At 37.9% G+C, this 16364-nt stretch overlaps 1 protein-coding gene across 1 annotated transcript in view; it reads left to right on the top strand.

The window, feature by feature from the left end:
• The first annotated feature begins 5815 nt into the window (after nucleotides 1-5815).
• rxfp1 (relaxin family peptide receptor 1) overlaps nucleotides 5816-16364 on the top strand; it is a 72724-nt gene continuing 62175 nt past the window's right edge. Inside the window, exon 1 of the mRNA XM_089134982.1 lies at nucleotides 5816-5863. Coding sequence (XP_088991108.1) covers nucleotides 5845-5863 — 19 coding nt within the window. The 5' untranslated portion in view covers nucleotides 5816-5844. The remainder of the gene's footprint in view (nucleotides 5864-16364) is intronic.

Below are 16364 nucleotides of genomic sequence, written 5' to 3'. Positions count from 1 at the left end.
CAGCTAGTTAGCCCCACCCCCAACTTGCCATTGGTCAAGTCAGCATTGTTATATAGGACTAAACTGGTCGCTCCAAACTAATAGAAAAATAATCTTTGAATACCTTAGTTATCTTTGAGCGAAGAGAAAGTTTTTAAACACCAAAAAGGTAGCCTACTTAAACTAAAACATTTTTTTTCTTCAAAGATTTAAAGGGTTAACCCAAAAAGAAATTTCTGTGATCATTTACACCCCCTTAAGTTGTTCCAAACCTGTATGAGTTTCTTTTCCTCTGTTGAACACAAAATAAGATATTTTGAAGAATGTTGGTTACCAGACAGTTGGCGGTGGCAATTGACTTGTATAGTATTTCTTTTTCTCCTATAGAAGTCAATGGCTACATCAACTGTTGCCCAACATTCATCAAAATAACTTATTTTTTGTTCAACAGAAGAAATAATCGCATAAGCTTTGGAACAACTTGACAGAATGATGGCAGAATTTTCATTTTTGGGTGATTTATCCCTTTAAGGGCCGAGATTTTTAAAGTTGACTGCAAAGATAACTATTTTAGGGTCCATACTTACGATATCATTCTGTGCAATGCAGTTATTTTATCTGTCGCTTTAAACGATTCTCATAGTGGATTCTGATTGGCTGTCAATTTGTGCGACTCAATCAGCGCCCTAGTTCAGTAGTCAGGGCACAGATCAAGAATCAGATCAAGTCAGCCATTTTAAGTGATGTCCCAATCTTAATTCACAAAATCCTTCCAGTGCAATGAAACTCACTAAAAAGACCCACAATGCACAGTGAATACCAGGGATCATTGATGTTCTATGGCCACATCTGAAATCGCATACTTACTATATAGTAAGCGAAAAACAGCATGTCACAAAAGATGTATTGTCTAAATTCACGGCACAATGTATCGTCCTTGGTGTGAACGGGACCTTTACTCCACTCAAAAATTACTACCAATAATTCCAATCAATTACTCACCCAAGTTGTTGCAACCCTGCATGAGTTTCTTTCTTCTGCTGAACACAAAGGAAGATATTTGAGGAACGGCTGGAACTTTGGCACCATTGACTTCCATAGTATTTTGGAAGTCAAAGGTGCCAAAAAAACTGTTTAGTTTCAATCGTTCTTCAAAATATCTTCCTTTGTGTTCAGCAGAAGAAAGAAACTCATGCAGGTTTGCAACAACTTGAGGGTGAGTAAATGACAGAATTTTCATTTTTGGGTGGAGTATCCCTTTAAGTGATTCCAACATCATTCCTCATTATTGTTAGCTGCACATATGACATCAACGGTCCAGCAGATGGCCCTATTTTTACAAAATGGCAAACATCAACAGCGTCTGGGTCTACAGGACAGGTATTTCATTAGCAGGTTATGAATAATGATGCCTCAGAAGTGTCATGTTACTACATATTTAGAAGCATAGAGAGCTGTTATACACAATGTCCTCTCAGTTTTTGATGCATTTAGTGTTTTAACAAGCTGTTGAATTCTTAAGTGTTTTACTGCTACACAAGCCTGCATTTTGATATGAGACTTTCGGCAGGACTGGGAAATAGACATTTAGAGAGACTTATTAAATAGGTTATAATAACCTTGCATTAGATGGCAAGCAAGCAGATTTTTGAAAGTTAGCTATTATGTAAGGGAGTTAGCTAAACTTTAAACACCACTAGCATATTCGAAGTTTGATTTCAATGGGGGAAAAAATAGGATTTCCTGTTGCTTTCACAAATGTTTTATTGTGTATTATGGAAGTTTAAAAGGAAATATTCTCTTAAATCATGAGATAAGTAGCCTACGGGAAGGGAAAGGAAAACATTCAAAAAGGGAAATAATGGAAAGAATCTAAACAAAACGGAACAAAAGATACTAAACAAAAAGAAAAAGATAGGATTGGAAAGGTACACAAAAGGAACAAGTTTAGTACAGAAGATTAAGATATTTGGGGAGTTTTTATTTAAAGTAGCCTTGGCTATGGTCGAGAAATGACGCATCATTTTACAGGCAAAAATGAAAACGAGGATTAATTGGATCTCACAACCAGAAGCATCAATCCGTGACTGTAGTCAGACAGTGAATTTATAATTGACCAGATTAGACCTGGCTGATGATTATACTGGAGGATTACAGACGCTCACTCTCATGTCTAGAGGCCAAAAGGAGCGCAACTGTTTGTGACTAATTGTGTTTGTTCATAGATCAGGACAGCCATCTGTATTACAAACACCCCCTGCCGTGGATGTGTGTGTGGTGGACAAAGGTGGGCTGTTCCTGTGTCAGATTCTATTGCAATGTCTGGATGTGCGAAGAAAAGCTCCCCTCAATCCACGCACATGTTTGTATCTTCATTCAGACCCGATTTTATGGTTCCTTCATGGGTGCAAGGCATGAAATTGAGAGAGATATTCCATTAAAAGCACCATATTCAGTTCTCCCGCCCACAACATTTCCTTTTAAGGAGGCTTGCTGTCACTTACTTTAAATTAAATACGCCACGATGATGGAAACAGACTGAAAAAGCACATTTTGTTTATTGTTTGTAATAAATCATCAACTGACATTTCATCCATGAGCCACTCTCATTGTGGAACTTAATGATTTCTTTTTGACCACCGACCTAAATATTACAAAATGCTGGGTTGTTTCAACCCAAATTTGGGTCAAATACGGACAAACATTTGGGGTTGAAACAACCCAGCATTTTTTTTAGAGTGTAATATTTAGGTGGTCAAAAATAAATCCCTCAGTTCCTCCTTTAAACAATGAGAGTCTTCATGTGAAACGCTGTGGTGAGAATTGCCAAGGGCGTTCTTTCCTTTGCTTAGTTGTCTTAGAATGAGAAAAGAGAAAGGTTTGAGTAAATTGGATCTGACTGTTAGCGACACTGACAGTCACCACACTTTTGGATGCTTCATCTATCTAAATGTAACATGTCTATATGCACTGGCCATCTGGAAAGTATTGATGATTATTTTTCAGGTTTATTATTTTTAAGTGTTTTTACATTTAAAATAATACTAGTTTATTTCATGTTATATTACAATTTAGTTATACTCATACCTTTTTATATTTTAGTTTTAAAGTGTCAGCATCAAAACAGACCTTAGACACCTGGGAAGTATGTGTCAATTAGACAACAACATCCATTTCCTGCAGTGATGAGTGGAGCCAATCAGCAGCCAGCTTGATAAATCAGAGATGCTACTGCCAGAATTCATATATAGACACTGATTAAAGGTGCAGTGTGTAGATTTTAGCGACCTCTATAGTTCGGTTGCAAGTTTGCACTAATGCCCACTGCTCACCCCTCCCTTTCGAAGAAGCTACGGTGGACAAACATATCTGAGACAGCAGAGAATAGCCAGAGGAAGCCAAAAGTGTGTAACATTGTCATTGCTTCTGTACCACAGTCCATTATAAACCACATGCTGGATAAAGTTTACAAAGCCATAGTCAGGTGAAGATCAAGGGTTTTAATATAGAATTTAATATAATAAAAGTAATCAGCTGATTGTCTCACAAACATAACCAGCACATTTCCCACCACATAGCAAACCCATAATACAGCGAGGGAGAAGGACCACATGAAACTATTCAACTATATATATTTTTTCTAACGGGATAGTAAAAGTTTACCTGGCTAAATATGAGCTGTTACTGTGGCTGAGCTGGTAAACGCGTAAAGCCTTGTTCAAACTCGAGTCCTCATGAGCCCAAAGGTGTGCACGGTTGCAACAGTGCGCATGCCTCCGCATCCTAGACAACATTGACTACACACAATAGGCTTTTTTTCTCTGATTTTGAAAACTCTTCGCGTTTGACTTGTCAACTGCGATCAACGGGTTGGTGGTTCCTGTAACTAATCTGTTTTCTGTTAAATGTAAACCGAATAAGCAAATGTGGCTTTGATATAATTCCATAGGAATTTTATAAATTGTTTTTTTTTTATTTAGTGCATTTTGGCAGAAATATGTAAAATTGCAAGATGGAAATGACAATTGTGAAGAATCTGGAAACAGTACATTCAGTATAGTGCAATGCACATGACCAATTGTTAAAAAAGAAGAAAAAGATCCCTCTTTTGAAGAATCTTTTGAAAGTTGAGAAGAAAGAGGAGGCTGCTGCTGAGGTTCTGATTGAGGCAAACACCTTATCTACTATAAACAGACCGTGTTGAAAGAATTGATCCTAAAGGCTGGCCATCGTCTGTTCCTGAAAGGACTGACAGTTTCTCACTCTTCTCTCCTCAAACACACAGATTGCACTGCTCGAAGAACCTCCAGTCCAGGTCAACCAATGCCTGAGACAATGATTATAGGAATGCTGTCTTTTTTGGTTCTGATGGAAGTCATGTTTTTCAACAGTGGAACATTGGTTTTTCTCGAGCTGTTTTGCATACTGTAATGATTTGAGGCTTTACAGTTCGAAAAATAACGAATAAACAAACAAACCACTACAGATGTTCGCCACTGATAAGAGTGTGGGTTTCTTTGATGCACCAATAATAATGTAGCGGAGGTCTTTGATATCAGGGCTGCTCGCTCATGCTAATTAATAGTGGTGACAGCTACTTCCTCACAGCCTATTTCAGGGCCCTGTAGGTTTTTTTTCTTTTTGTCAGGAAATAGCATGTCATTCCTGACAGGTGAATCATACCAAATTATCATTCCTTGGCTTTAAGTGTGCTCTGCTAACAAGGTCTACACTAGAATTCCTCCAGTCAAGCTGACCTTTCGAGGGACATCTCTGTCTTTCTGAGAAATCAGGTTAAATAGCTAGAGGAGACATTTGGGAGCACACTTATACACTGTGTGTTGATGGTGTAGAGGACCACTAGCAGTGTTTTATTATGATTATCCTTTTTTATATTTTTATTTTATTTTTATATCTACATAACCACGGGCTCCCCCTTCTATAAAGGTTGACATACACTTACCTAGAGGATTATTAGGAACACCATACTGTGACGAACATGATGCTCTGAGTCACATGATGCTCTGAGTGACATGATGCACAGTCACATGATGCACTGAGTCACATGATTTTGCAAAAGCGTAAATATCCAACGCACATGGCACCCTCTAACGTCAAATGAGACGCAGATATATTTGGGCAGAAGGCGCCCCCTAGTGGTCTAACCCTAACCCTACACCATACCTAAACTTAACCATAACCGAAGCGTCTCATTAGACGTTAAAGGGTGCCATGTGCGTTGGATATTTACGCTTTTGCAAAAGCGTCGTATATGGCGCTTTGGGATGAGAATAGAGAAAAGAGTTGGAAGATGGCAGTTTGGGAAGGCAACATTATTTCAAGAATGACATTTGGGCATACTGGATTGAATAGTATGCTTAAATTAATAGGGAAACATGAAACTGGGATATAGCCTATGTGAGGTCTGTAATATTAACGAAACAGAGCATGTTATTATTAATTGTCATAAGTATAAGGAGGAAAGGATGAGGCTGAAAAACTGGTTTAGAAAAGAAAAAAATAGATTTGAAATGAAGGAACTATTACAAATGAATTCAGGTCATGTAGGGTATAGAGCCATATTTGTCTTTTTGAGTAAAACAGGGCTTAGTAGAAAGATATAAGTTTGGTTGTCTTAGGAAGTTGTATTTAATGATAATGTATGAATATTCGATATTTATAAAGTTATTTATTGGTTTTATTATGGATTTATGTATTTATATATTTATTTCAAAAGTAGTGAGGAAAGGCTATTTTGATCCACACTCCATATCAGAAGGTGGCAGTAATGCACACTTAAAAGTTGTTTGCCAACCGCCAATCAAGAAGAAGAAGAAGTTTGGGAAGGCCTCGTGCAGGGGAAAGATGTCCCTGCAAAAACCCTGTGAGTTAAAAGGAACATTTCATTGATTTGCCTTGGGATTTATGGTTCTTTTGGAAGTTCCTGGATGTTCAGAGAAACTACCAATGGTTAAAACGACAACTGACTGACTGGACAAAACCAAACAAGTATTGTTTTTTTTTCTTTTCTTTTCTCATATTCTTATGTTCGATTTGCCAGTTGAGACTTTTTGGCATGAGACTTTGTAAATGTTGTTTAAAGTGCTGAGAAAACTCTTTTTTAACTGTGCAGTGGACTGCTGGTTGCTCAGTGCTGGTCTGAGTGGTCTCTGAAAGGTCTAAGTGCATGTACCAACAACTATGCTGGATTGAGAATTTGGTCAAGAACTGTTAATGTGAACTGTGAAACTGGTGGTGTTTACACCCTAAATGAGTTGAAAAGAAAATAATCTGAATTTGAATGAGCTGATTTGATATTGTTTAAATATTTTGTCATGGTAAATGAACCCCACAATTGGGAATTGAGTTTGAGTTGATATTGGTTGAAGCATCTTTTGCAGCGATTTTTGTGTGAGCATATCATTGAACACTCCAAACCACTCGGTGAGTTTCACGTCATTGTAAACTAAAGTTTTATGCGTTTTATTAAGGATTGTTCCTGTGCACCTATGCTACCATTGTAGAGGTGTGAGGGTGAAGCCGAAAATTCTCGGGACAGCAGCATCCGTCTAAAAAACAATCTTAACCATTCTCTTTCATCAGAAACGATCTTAAAACAGGGCTTTAATTGTAAAATACTGAACTTGTCCTTTAAATTTGGAGAATGAAGTTGTTGTGTTTCGATTAAAAAAAACTCTAAATTTTGAGAATAATGTCGTAATTTGAGAAACTGTCTCCATTGTTACTTTGTAAAAACCTTTGCATTGCTGCCACACTATTTTTGGTCCCCATGTCCGCGTGAAGCCCTCAGGACACCCTCATATGCCAGTAACTGTTTACATGAAGTAGCTAACTTAGGATCGTTATTGGTTGTGTACGCCCCCATCTACAGAATGTAATGACTGTAACCATCTATACAGCCATTAATTGATTTTTTAATTGGTTTTAATTGATCATAGTTGGCCAGCTGCCAGAGTGCATTTGGGCCAGTGCTGTACGTTTATCATGCAGCAGTTGTTCAAGTTACAGCTCAAACATCTTTTATCAGTAGTTCTGCACGGGCAAATTCAGTGACACTTTTCATGCAATACAGTTCTGCTAAAGTTGATAGTATTTCTTTGTTACTGAAATAAAACGTAAAATTTAGCTCTGCCATGTCCTCTATCAGTAGGCTATGCAATGAACACTGATCGAATGAACACTGAGTTATTCTCTACATTTCACACGTGTTTTTTGCTTTTTCCATCGTCGAGTGACACGTTCACGTCTGAAATGCGCGCAAGTGTCTTCATGCTTCATTCGTTGCTGTTGATGTGTGTGACGCCATTGCCGACTAGATGCCCTATTGGCTGCTGGGCACTGAGAAATCCGGCCGCCATTTTGAACCGGTCGTATTCCTATTGTGTTGCACAGCAGAAATAGATATCAGAGCACTGTGCAGCATATTCCTGCTCAAATCTTTGGACTATTGCTCGGGACTTACTTTTCACAAATAAGATTTTACATTACCGTACTATTGGTTGTATTTTGTGAATAAAATATCCCTTGTGTCCTTTATCATATACATGTATGATGACCTTTGCAGCAAAAAAACCCGCATGAAAATCAGTTTGACATGATTAATTAAATGCGCTGTAAGCTCATATCACCTGCCAAACAGATTAAACTGAGTGGAGCGGGTGACCGGTTTAAGATGGCGGCCTAACGGCTCGTCCGTGCCAATAGGCAGTAGTAGCGGTCAATAGGGCGTCTATCTATATATGGTTGCCGTGAATCTTGTTGTGATTCTTGTGGGATTTGTCAGGGGGGCTCACCTCAGACTTTTTTTCTGTTTTTTTTCCAAGCAGCAACCTCCCCGTCTTTCTCTTGAAATGCATGGAAATTAATTAAACTGCAATTCATCAAGTGGCCACTTGAGGCTGGCTGCAAAAGCGAGTCAAATCTGTATCTTCCCCCATGTTAAAATGCCCAACTTCACAGCAGAAAAAAAACATGTTTACAGCCCGGTGGCAAATAGTTGTTTTGGTCTAGATCGCTAATATTGCCCTTCATGACTACTGTGAGGGGGGTGAATTTTTTTACAACTCATCCATTTAAGTTATATTAAGCCTTAAAGTCTTAAGCCTTAAAGTCATTAAGCCTTGAGTGACAGGATTGCGGCTGCTGTCACTCCTAGTCGTTGGTCTGCTGTCTTTAAGCGTCACCCTCAGCCGTCTTTGTGCTTTTTTCCGGGATTATTTCACACAATTTAATACACGCGTTGTAGCTTCGCCCATGCACACCGCTGGAATCCATCGTTGTCGATTATGCACAACCAGCGCTGTATTTCCAGTTGTTTCCCTCGAATGGATGTCTGACAATTTCATTATTGCTTTTTAGAGTTCAGATTTAAAAACGTCTATAGATATAGAGACCACACTCATTATGCGGTATTGTTGCTCTCACGGAACAGATATGCTTTTTTAACTTTGTAGTGTAAAATAATAAGTTCCGTCAGATGAAATCCTGCAGGCGTCAGTGCTTTTCTCTCCATCCATGCAGTAGATGCACACCCTAGAATGAGAGTAGATGTCTACTGCATTTACTTGATCTTCTGAGGTAACATCTTTTGGTTGACCCATCTGAGAAATTGAGAGGCAGCCAAAATCAAATTGTAAAATGGACTGAATAAAGCTCCTGACGTGCGATGCCTTGCTGATTGACATGTATGCGTATGAATCACTGTCAGTCACCCACACAAGCTTAGAGCAAAATTGTAAGTTACTGTCTGCATGATAATACGATTTTAACTAGCAGAATAATAATGCATCACGATACACATAGTTGACTGCTTGTATGTTGTGAGAAATGTGTGTGATCTGTGTCATGTACTGTTGTATACATGCTCAACTAATTGCCGCTAATAAAGTTGATAAAAAAGTAAAGTAAATAGTCTCACTTTTAGTTACGTCTTAACTATTATAATATGTCGAAGGGCAAAAACATGAACTTTAACTATTGGCTTTAATTCTTCAATCAGCTATCACTTTAGAGCGAGGCCAGGTGCATATAGCATTAGCACCTCAGCTCCACCTACGTCCCGCCTCTTTGCCCATTTCAATTTATCCGGTAGTGACGAGAGGTGACGCGCTGCCAAAATGGCGACGGCCGCCCCCGCCCACTTTAGGCTTCAAAAACCAAAAACGCTCTTCAGAAACCTCTGGGTGACATCACGGATAATATGTCCATATTTTTTCAGAGTCTAAGGGTTTTTGCAGCGGCTGTTGTCTTTTTTTATGGATGCATGTAAATGTGTATAATTTAGACAAAAAAATAAATAAATAAATAAATAAGCAAAGGAAACCTTTTCCGTTTTAGCACATTGTTGGTGTTTAAACACCCGAAATCTGAGGAAACATTTTTTTGGTGTCATAATCTCTTAAGCCAAACCGCTTTTGCATCATTCTAAATCTTGTATAATATTTCATAAAAGTTGGCTATATTTTAATGCCTGACAGTCAGAGAATGATCTTGCTGACAGCTATAAGCACTATGCTGAAAGTTGCTGATTTTAAAAAGGAAGGGATTTAAAAATAAATAAATTTAACTTCACAATTGTGACTCAAGGTCCGTAAGTAGCTTACTGCGTATGAACATATTTTTCTATGTCTGATATACTTTAAAATCACCTTAAAGATTAGTCTTACTGATAAAGTGTTGTGAGTTCAGGCAATGGCGATAAATGAGATCTTGATTTGATGTAAACACATGTATGCTGATATGGGCTGAGATCAACAGATTCTTAGATATTTTATGTCAGTGTAATTTATTTATTAATTTATTCATGAACTGGTGGGAAGCCAGGTAAAGGCTGATGGAAATACTTCCAGAAGCATGTCAAAAGGACTAGTTAGAAGAGGGGGATTAAAGAGAGATGTTATCTTCCACAGAGACTTTTCACATGCCAAACACTTTGTAGTGCAGGAGTGTGTTGTATACTTTAGAGAGGCTTTTGTGCCCTCTGTAGTAGATGTCTAAATGTCTGCCTTGGAGTCATTTGAAGCCCACCGTTGGCGAGGAAATATCACTTATGCATGATGCATCTTTAAGAATTGCAATCAGAATGATTTAGATCCCAAGACCCTGATGTCATGATTCTTTAAAAGGCAGTTCACCTAAAAATGCAAATTCAGTCAATGTTTTCATATAATCATGTCATTCCAAACCTGTTTTTTTTTTTTTTTTTGCTGTTGCATGTTCAGATTGATCGTGTCTCCAAATACATCACCAACACCTAACATTAAACACTTAAAGCGCAACGCATTCTCACCCCAAGGCGTCACCTTTGACCATGCTTCAATATTTGACGTTTTAGGCGCCCTTTAGCGTCACTTACATGGCGCGATCCTACGGCGTCATCTAACTGACGCTAAAGGAAAGCGTCAGTTAGAGGACGCGGTTAGGTTTAGGTGTGGGGTGGGGGTGGGGTACACGCGATCCTAGGGCGTCATCTTACTGACGCTAAAGGGCGCCTAAAGCGTCAGATATTGAAGCATGTCCAAATGCTTCCCAAGGCATCAGTTAAGTGACTCCTTGGGGGTGAGAATGGGCTGTAAAGCGACATATACGTTTTCTATTCAGTATTAATTGTGCTTTGTTCATTTATATTTATTCATTACATGGCACAGACTGGATGTTAACATGTCATTGTGTGTTTTATGACAAGACATCATAGCGTAGCGTTATTTTTACGACCCTTTCTAAGAGAGCAATGAAATGAACAGTTTTTAATAATTTTCACTGACTTTTCAGAAAACAGAACACATCTGTACAGAAGGAACATTTATATATTGACAATTTTTTTATTTTTCTATTTCAAAATGAATTTTAAAAACTTTTTTTTTTCCGCAAATTACACTCTCGACTGTGAACATGTTTCTCACAAAATGATGGCTAACCCTCTTTCCAAATAAGTTAAATATCTGGATCATTTCTTATAATATAAATTTAGTTTGTCAGTCTTTATTTTCATATTTTAAAGTTGCTGTCCGTTACTTTTTTAAGTTAAAAATAATCCAAAATATTTATTTTAAAAAAATAAATATATTCTGCCAGTGGTCAAAACTATCTGCTTGCCATAGCTAGATTCAAAATGGTTAGCTTGCAATAATGATTATAATTTCCTTGTTGTGCCTTTCTCGTTTTGCTATTATGGAGAATATGAATTCTGAACTACACAGGTAACCGTAAAACGCATTAAATTTAACATTAGTCACGCAATGCTAATGTTGTTAACATGAAAAATTTGAGAACAAAATAGGCTATAATTTGCACGGTTGCTGTAAATCGCGTTATCGCATTAGCTTATCATGTCGAATGCTTTTCCCCCCTTAGTTGATCAGAACAAAAGTGGATGTTACTTGTTCAGAAGACATTTTCTGGTAAAATTCTTATGTTGGTCAAACTTTCAAAAAGTGAATCTGTGATGAGAGTGTCCACACAGCGCGGTGATTGACAGCAGCGCTCGCCTCAAAACAATGTGTTCATCCGCGCTGTTTCATGACGATTTACAACCTACGTAAAGATGATAATTCCGCGAATAACTGCAATTGCAGATTTTGAACAGAGATGGCGACATAGAGGAAAAGTTGCGGACTGCAGCTTAAGATGCGAGTCCATTAGCAGTTCTAACTATTTGTCATGCTGAAACACATCAGCAACACTAAGTCTGGATGTTATTAAAGTCATCACAGCAGTCATGTGGCTCCTGCACATACCCCGTGCTGGCTTGCAGGAGTGTGGCTTGCTGACTGACTTTGTTCCAGCAGTATGACTCTGTCACTGCATCTCCCGTCCTTGGCTGTATGACCAATTAATTCATCAATCATTAAAGAACTACTGTGAAATTCCCCGCTGCGTTCAAGGTCGGCATGGCTGTCTGCACTGATGAAAATGGAGAATGCAAAAAGCAGGAATACTGGGTGTCTGGTGAACACTCGCATCCCCAAACAGGCTCCTGAGGAGGAAGCAGCCGCTGATGAGGCAGAGAAAAAGAAGAGGATTTTTCTCTTTTTAACTCCTCCCACTCATAGAGCTTAGAGGGCCCTGTGTGTGCTGTCAGATGATTCCATCCATATGCTCCTTGTCGCCTGCTCAAGAGGAATAAAGGATTGAGGATCTGTCATATGTCTCTGTACTGCAGTGCTGAGGCAAGATTTCATCTTCTGCAGCGTATAAGCACTGATGTCTTGTCAGTGGCCTTGTTTTCTCAGGACAAGCACCCTGGAGTGCATTAATATCTCGGATGATTTCAAACAGATCTTAATATTGCCTAGCCTGAACCCAGCTGAGGGACACAACCACATCTATATAGGTCATGCCCGGTAATAATTGGAGTAGCATTTACACCAGGTGGAGTGTTTGGTTCTGATGTACAGTAATCGAGTGGAACGTCTCACACAGCTGTGGCGGTACTGATAAGAGTAAATGCGAGATATTTTAGCTTATAGCTGATATTATAGAAAGTGAACTCTTACCACTTACAACTTTTTTTTCTTTTTTTTTTTTACAAAATGAAATAACTAATTTTTGGTATAATTTTGTACTTTATACTTTTAGCTGATAGATGATAGCTATCTACTACACAAAATTATTATGGATTGGAAAAACAAGTCAAGTCAATATAGCGCTTACAATACTGATTGTTTCAAAGCAGCTTTACAGTAATAACAGGAAAATGACGCATTTCGCCTGCTGTTCAGATAGTCTGTTCAGTGATGATTCAGTTCCATTGTAAAGATCATCAATTATTAACCTAGTTCATTTCATCTATGAAGCAGTTCTGCCAAAATATGATGTCATCCAACTCAGTTCAGATCTCATATGGCAGCGTCATAGTCAGATCAATAATATTGTTAAATTTTCAGTGTCCCCAAATGATTATTACTGGGCAATTATTACCGGGCATGACCTATAAGCCAGAGGCGACCCAAAATCCATCAGGTGACAGAATGGAAAAACATTGGGAGAAACCAGGCTGAGTCAGGGGGCCAGTTCTCCTCTGGCCTATGAACAAACATGGTTTCATTATGATTCAGGCTGCATCATAAGTCAAAGGTCAGATCGGGATCGATAGCATTAAAATATGTCTATTTCCTTATGCTTAAAGATCAATTCATCATGCCGGTATGGAGCCGAAGCTTGCCGTGGGGTTTGGCTGACATTTACTGTAGGGCTGTGTTGTGGTTGTCTAGGTGCAGATGCACCATCTGATCTGGATACAGACGTAAAAAAAATTGTAAATTAATTTAATATATTTATAAAGAGATGGCGCAGAGGAAAAGACACATGCCTTTGGTGTGAGAGACAAGGGTTCGAATCCACGGTGAGACACCAATTTGTCCTTGAGCAAGACACTTAACCCCTTGTTGCGCCAGAGGCGTGTGACCTCTGACATATATAGCAATTTTAAGTCGGATAAAAGCGTCAGCTAAATAAATAAATGTAAAATGTAAATGTAATGGAAACAGAAATAATTAGTTCATCTTTCTCAAGTCTTCGTGTTCGGGACGGGTCCAAGTCTTTCGTTCTTCCTGACAGTCCCAGAGACTATAGTGAAAGGATTAGTTTCATTGATTTCATAATTTATTTGTAGAGCACATTTTAAAAACAACCCATGGTTGACCAAAGTGCTGAACAGGACAGATTAATCAGTAAAAGGATAATACAATATAATAAAATTAATCGATACAATTACAAGCTATAGAATAAATAATATATTAAATATAATACAATTGATGGTTAATAAAGTGCATTAAGGATATACATTTAGAACCTGTTTTTAAGCTTTAATTTGAAAGTATAGCAAATGAGGGGACTGTTCTGATTGACAGTGGTAGACTATTACATAATTTGGGGCCTGCTTCTGCAAAAGCTCAGTCACCTCGATGTTTCTGTCTCGATCCATGAATGATTGCATTTGGCACTAAATGCATGAGTTGCATAAAATGCAAGGGAATAAGTATTGTATGAGCAGTGCACATATATTAGGTTCATTGATTGAGTGAATACATAATCCAGTTAAATAAATGCATTTCAAGTCCTGTTTATTTACTTACTGCACTGAACATTTTGCAGGGAGTTGTTGGAGAACTTGAGTACTTAACCGGGAGTGGGTTACATTTGCAAAACAATAGAAAGAACAGGTCATAAACAAATGAGTTTCCTGAGTTTTCTTGGCAATTATTAAACCAGCAGCAGAAGGGCTGGTTTAGATGTACAACTTTTTGTTGGATTATGATGGATGCTCAATGTTATCAGCTCATTCTACCCATTTTTAAATGTTCTTCTAAACAGACATGTATATCTTTGAGTAATGATGTAGCCTGCCACACACATGGATTAAAAAATATATACATCTACAGAGCTATAAAGGATCTTGTGACATTCATTCTGTGGTGAGTACTAAAACAGGTTCATTAAAAGCCACAAGAGACAATCACTCTTTGGCATGCCAGAATCTACCAGAGTCAGCACAGACAGTCACACTGCTGTTACTGATGAAACAGTACTGAAACCCTTGAGTTTTAATTGTTTGAGCATAACACTTTGAGCATAATTGCAGGTGTAGGTGTGCTTTGAAGACCTGATTCTGATTGTCACAGCATAATACATAGGCTTTTGTGTCAGCTGCTATGAGAAGAAAGACCCTGTCGATAACATAGATGTGTTTGGAAATCTCATTTACAATTACCAAGCAAATTGTTTAGAGAAAGCTGAAGAAAAGGGCAGAGAGAGAATATAGGATGGAAAACAAAAGCCTCTAACTGCAGAAAGCTCAAAAGGTGACAAGTCATTTATCATAAAATTGCATTGTAATGAGGAGATTATCATAATAATGGACAGATTATTGAACTGAAATGAACTGCAACTTCAAAAAGCAATTTCAGAAATAGGAACCCCCTAGTGAGTTCCATTATATCACACACAAATTATTTTCCAAGATTAATTAATTTCAACATGCGTCTTGGGAACATACACTATATTTAATTAATCTTACAAAAGGACAGTGATAACTAATTATACACTGTATGAAGCAGACCAGCAAACAATGTTGATGTATATTTGACATTGACAGCACATTTAATTGTTCACTGCAAATACAAGATATAGAAAAGCATTGGTCATGGTGGCTAGAAATGTAGTAAAGCTTAATAGAATGATCTGCTGGCAGGTGAAAGGAATCAAATAAGTCAATGATGTTAGAAATCTACGGGTTGCCCCAGGGTGAGAACTGCTGATGGGATTGCCAACCAACAACAGACTTGAGCAGAGAAACACACTGCTGTTCTAATGTTTTGTGAAGTTGTATTACAGAATTGAATCCAGAGAGCCCTGGGGCTTTCTTTAGTGCTTAAGAATATATAGCTGAAAGCATAGATATACATGAAGAGTTCAGATGCAAAAGCCTCTAAATGCCATTTGAAATTTTCTTCTAAAATGACCATTTTTATCAAGCTCGTATATTTAAGTTCAGTAATTTCACTTAAATGACAATTAATAGGTAATCCTCATTGCCATTTAAGTGAAATTACTGAACTTAAATATACAAGCTTGATCAAAATGATCATTTTAGAAGAAAATTTCAAATGGCACTTAGAGGCTTTTGCAGTGAACTCTTAACATAATTAAGGCTAGATGTCTCGTTCGCGCTGCTGGCCAATAGAGGTCGTCATCCGCAACTGGCGGCCATCTTGTCACAGGCAGCTCACTCACTCGTAACATTGTTTTAATGGTGCATGTACTTTTTAAATAAACATAACTTGCTTATTTTTCTACAGATTTTCAATCAATACGGTTTGTTATAAACGTCAAAAACGCTGTCGCCGTGTAAACGAAAGGCACATCCGATAAAATATTTGTACTTTTTCACCCACGAGCATACTCGTGTAAACGGGGCCTGAGGCTCATTATTATGTGGGTCTTTGTCTTCTCAATTGAGAACCACCTAATTACTCATGAGGGGTTAAAGCCCATTCACATATTGCCTTTCCAAAAAAAAAAAAAAAAAGTTTTTCAATATTTAAATCTATTGTTTTTTTGTGAATGATTAGGCAGGATAATTTTCAGATCATTTTGAAGCAAAAATTCAAGGCGACAACATCCATTAGTCAAAAGTCTCGTGGACACATATTTAGTATGTGTTTTGTGCCCTTATTTCAGAAACGTGATTTTTTTTTTCCAATAACCATGCATAGACAATATTCTCTCAAAAATACGAACATGTACATACATGTTTCTCACATATTTTGGTAGCCCTGTTTGTGCTAAATGGAGTATAGGCTAATTTCACCTGTGCCATGAATATGTTTATAAGCAACAAATGTCAGGGCATGTCAAAACATCTC

The sequence above is a fragment of the Pimephales promelas genome, chromosome 9, assembly GCF_988280905.1.
Source record: "Pimephales promelas chromosome 9, fPimPro1.hap1.1, whole genome shotgun sequence".
NCBI lineage: Eukaryota > Metazoa > Chordata > Actinopteri > Cypriniformes > Leuciscidae > Pimephales > Pimephales promelas.
Note: the sequence above shows the minus strand (reverse complement) of the source record. Positions and strands in the feature narration are given on the sequence as shown.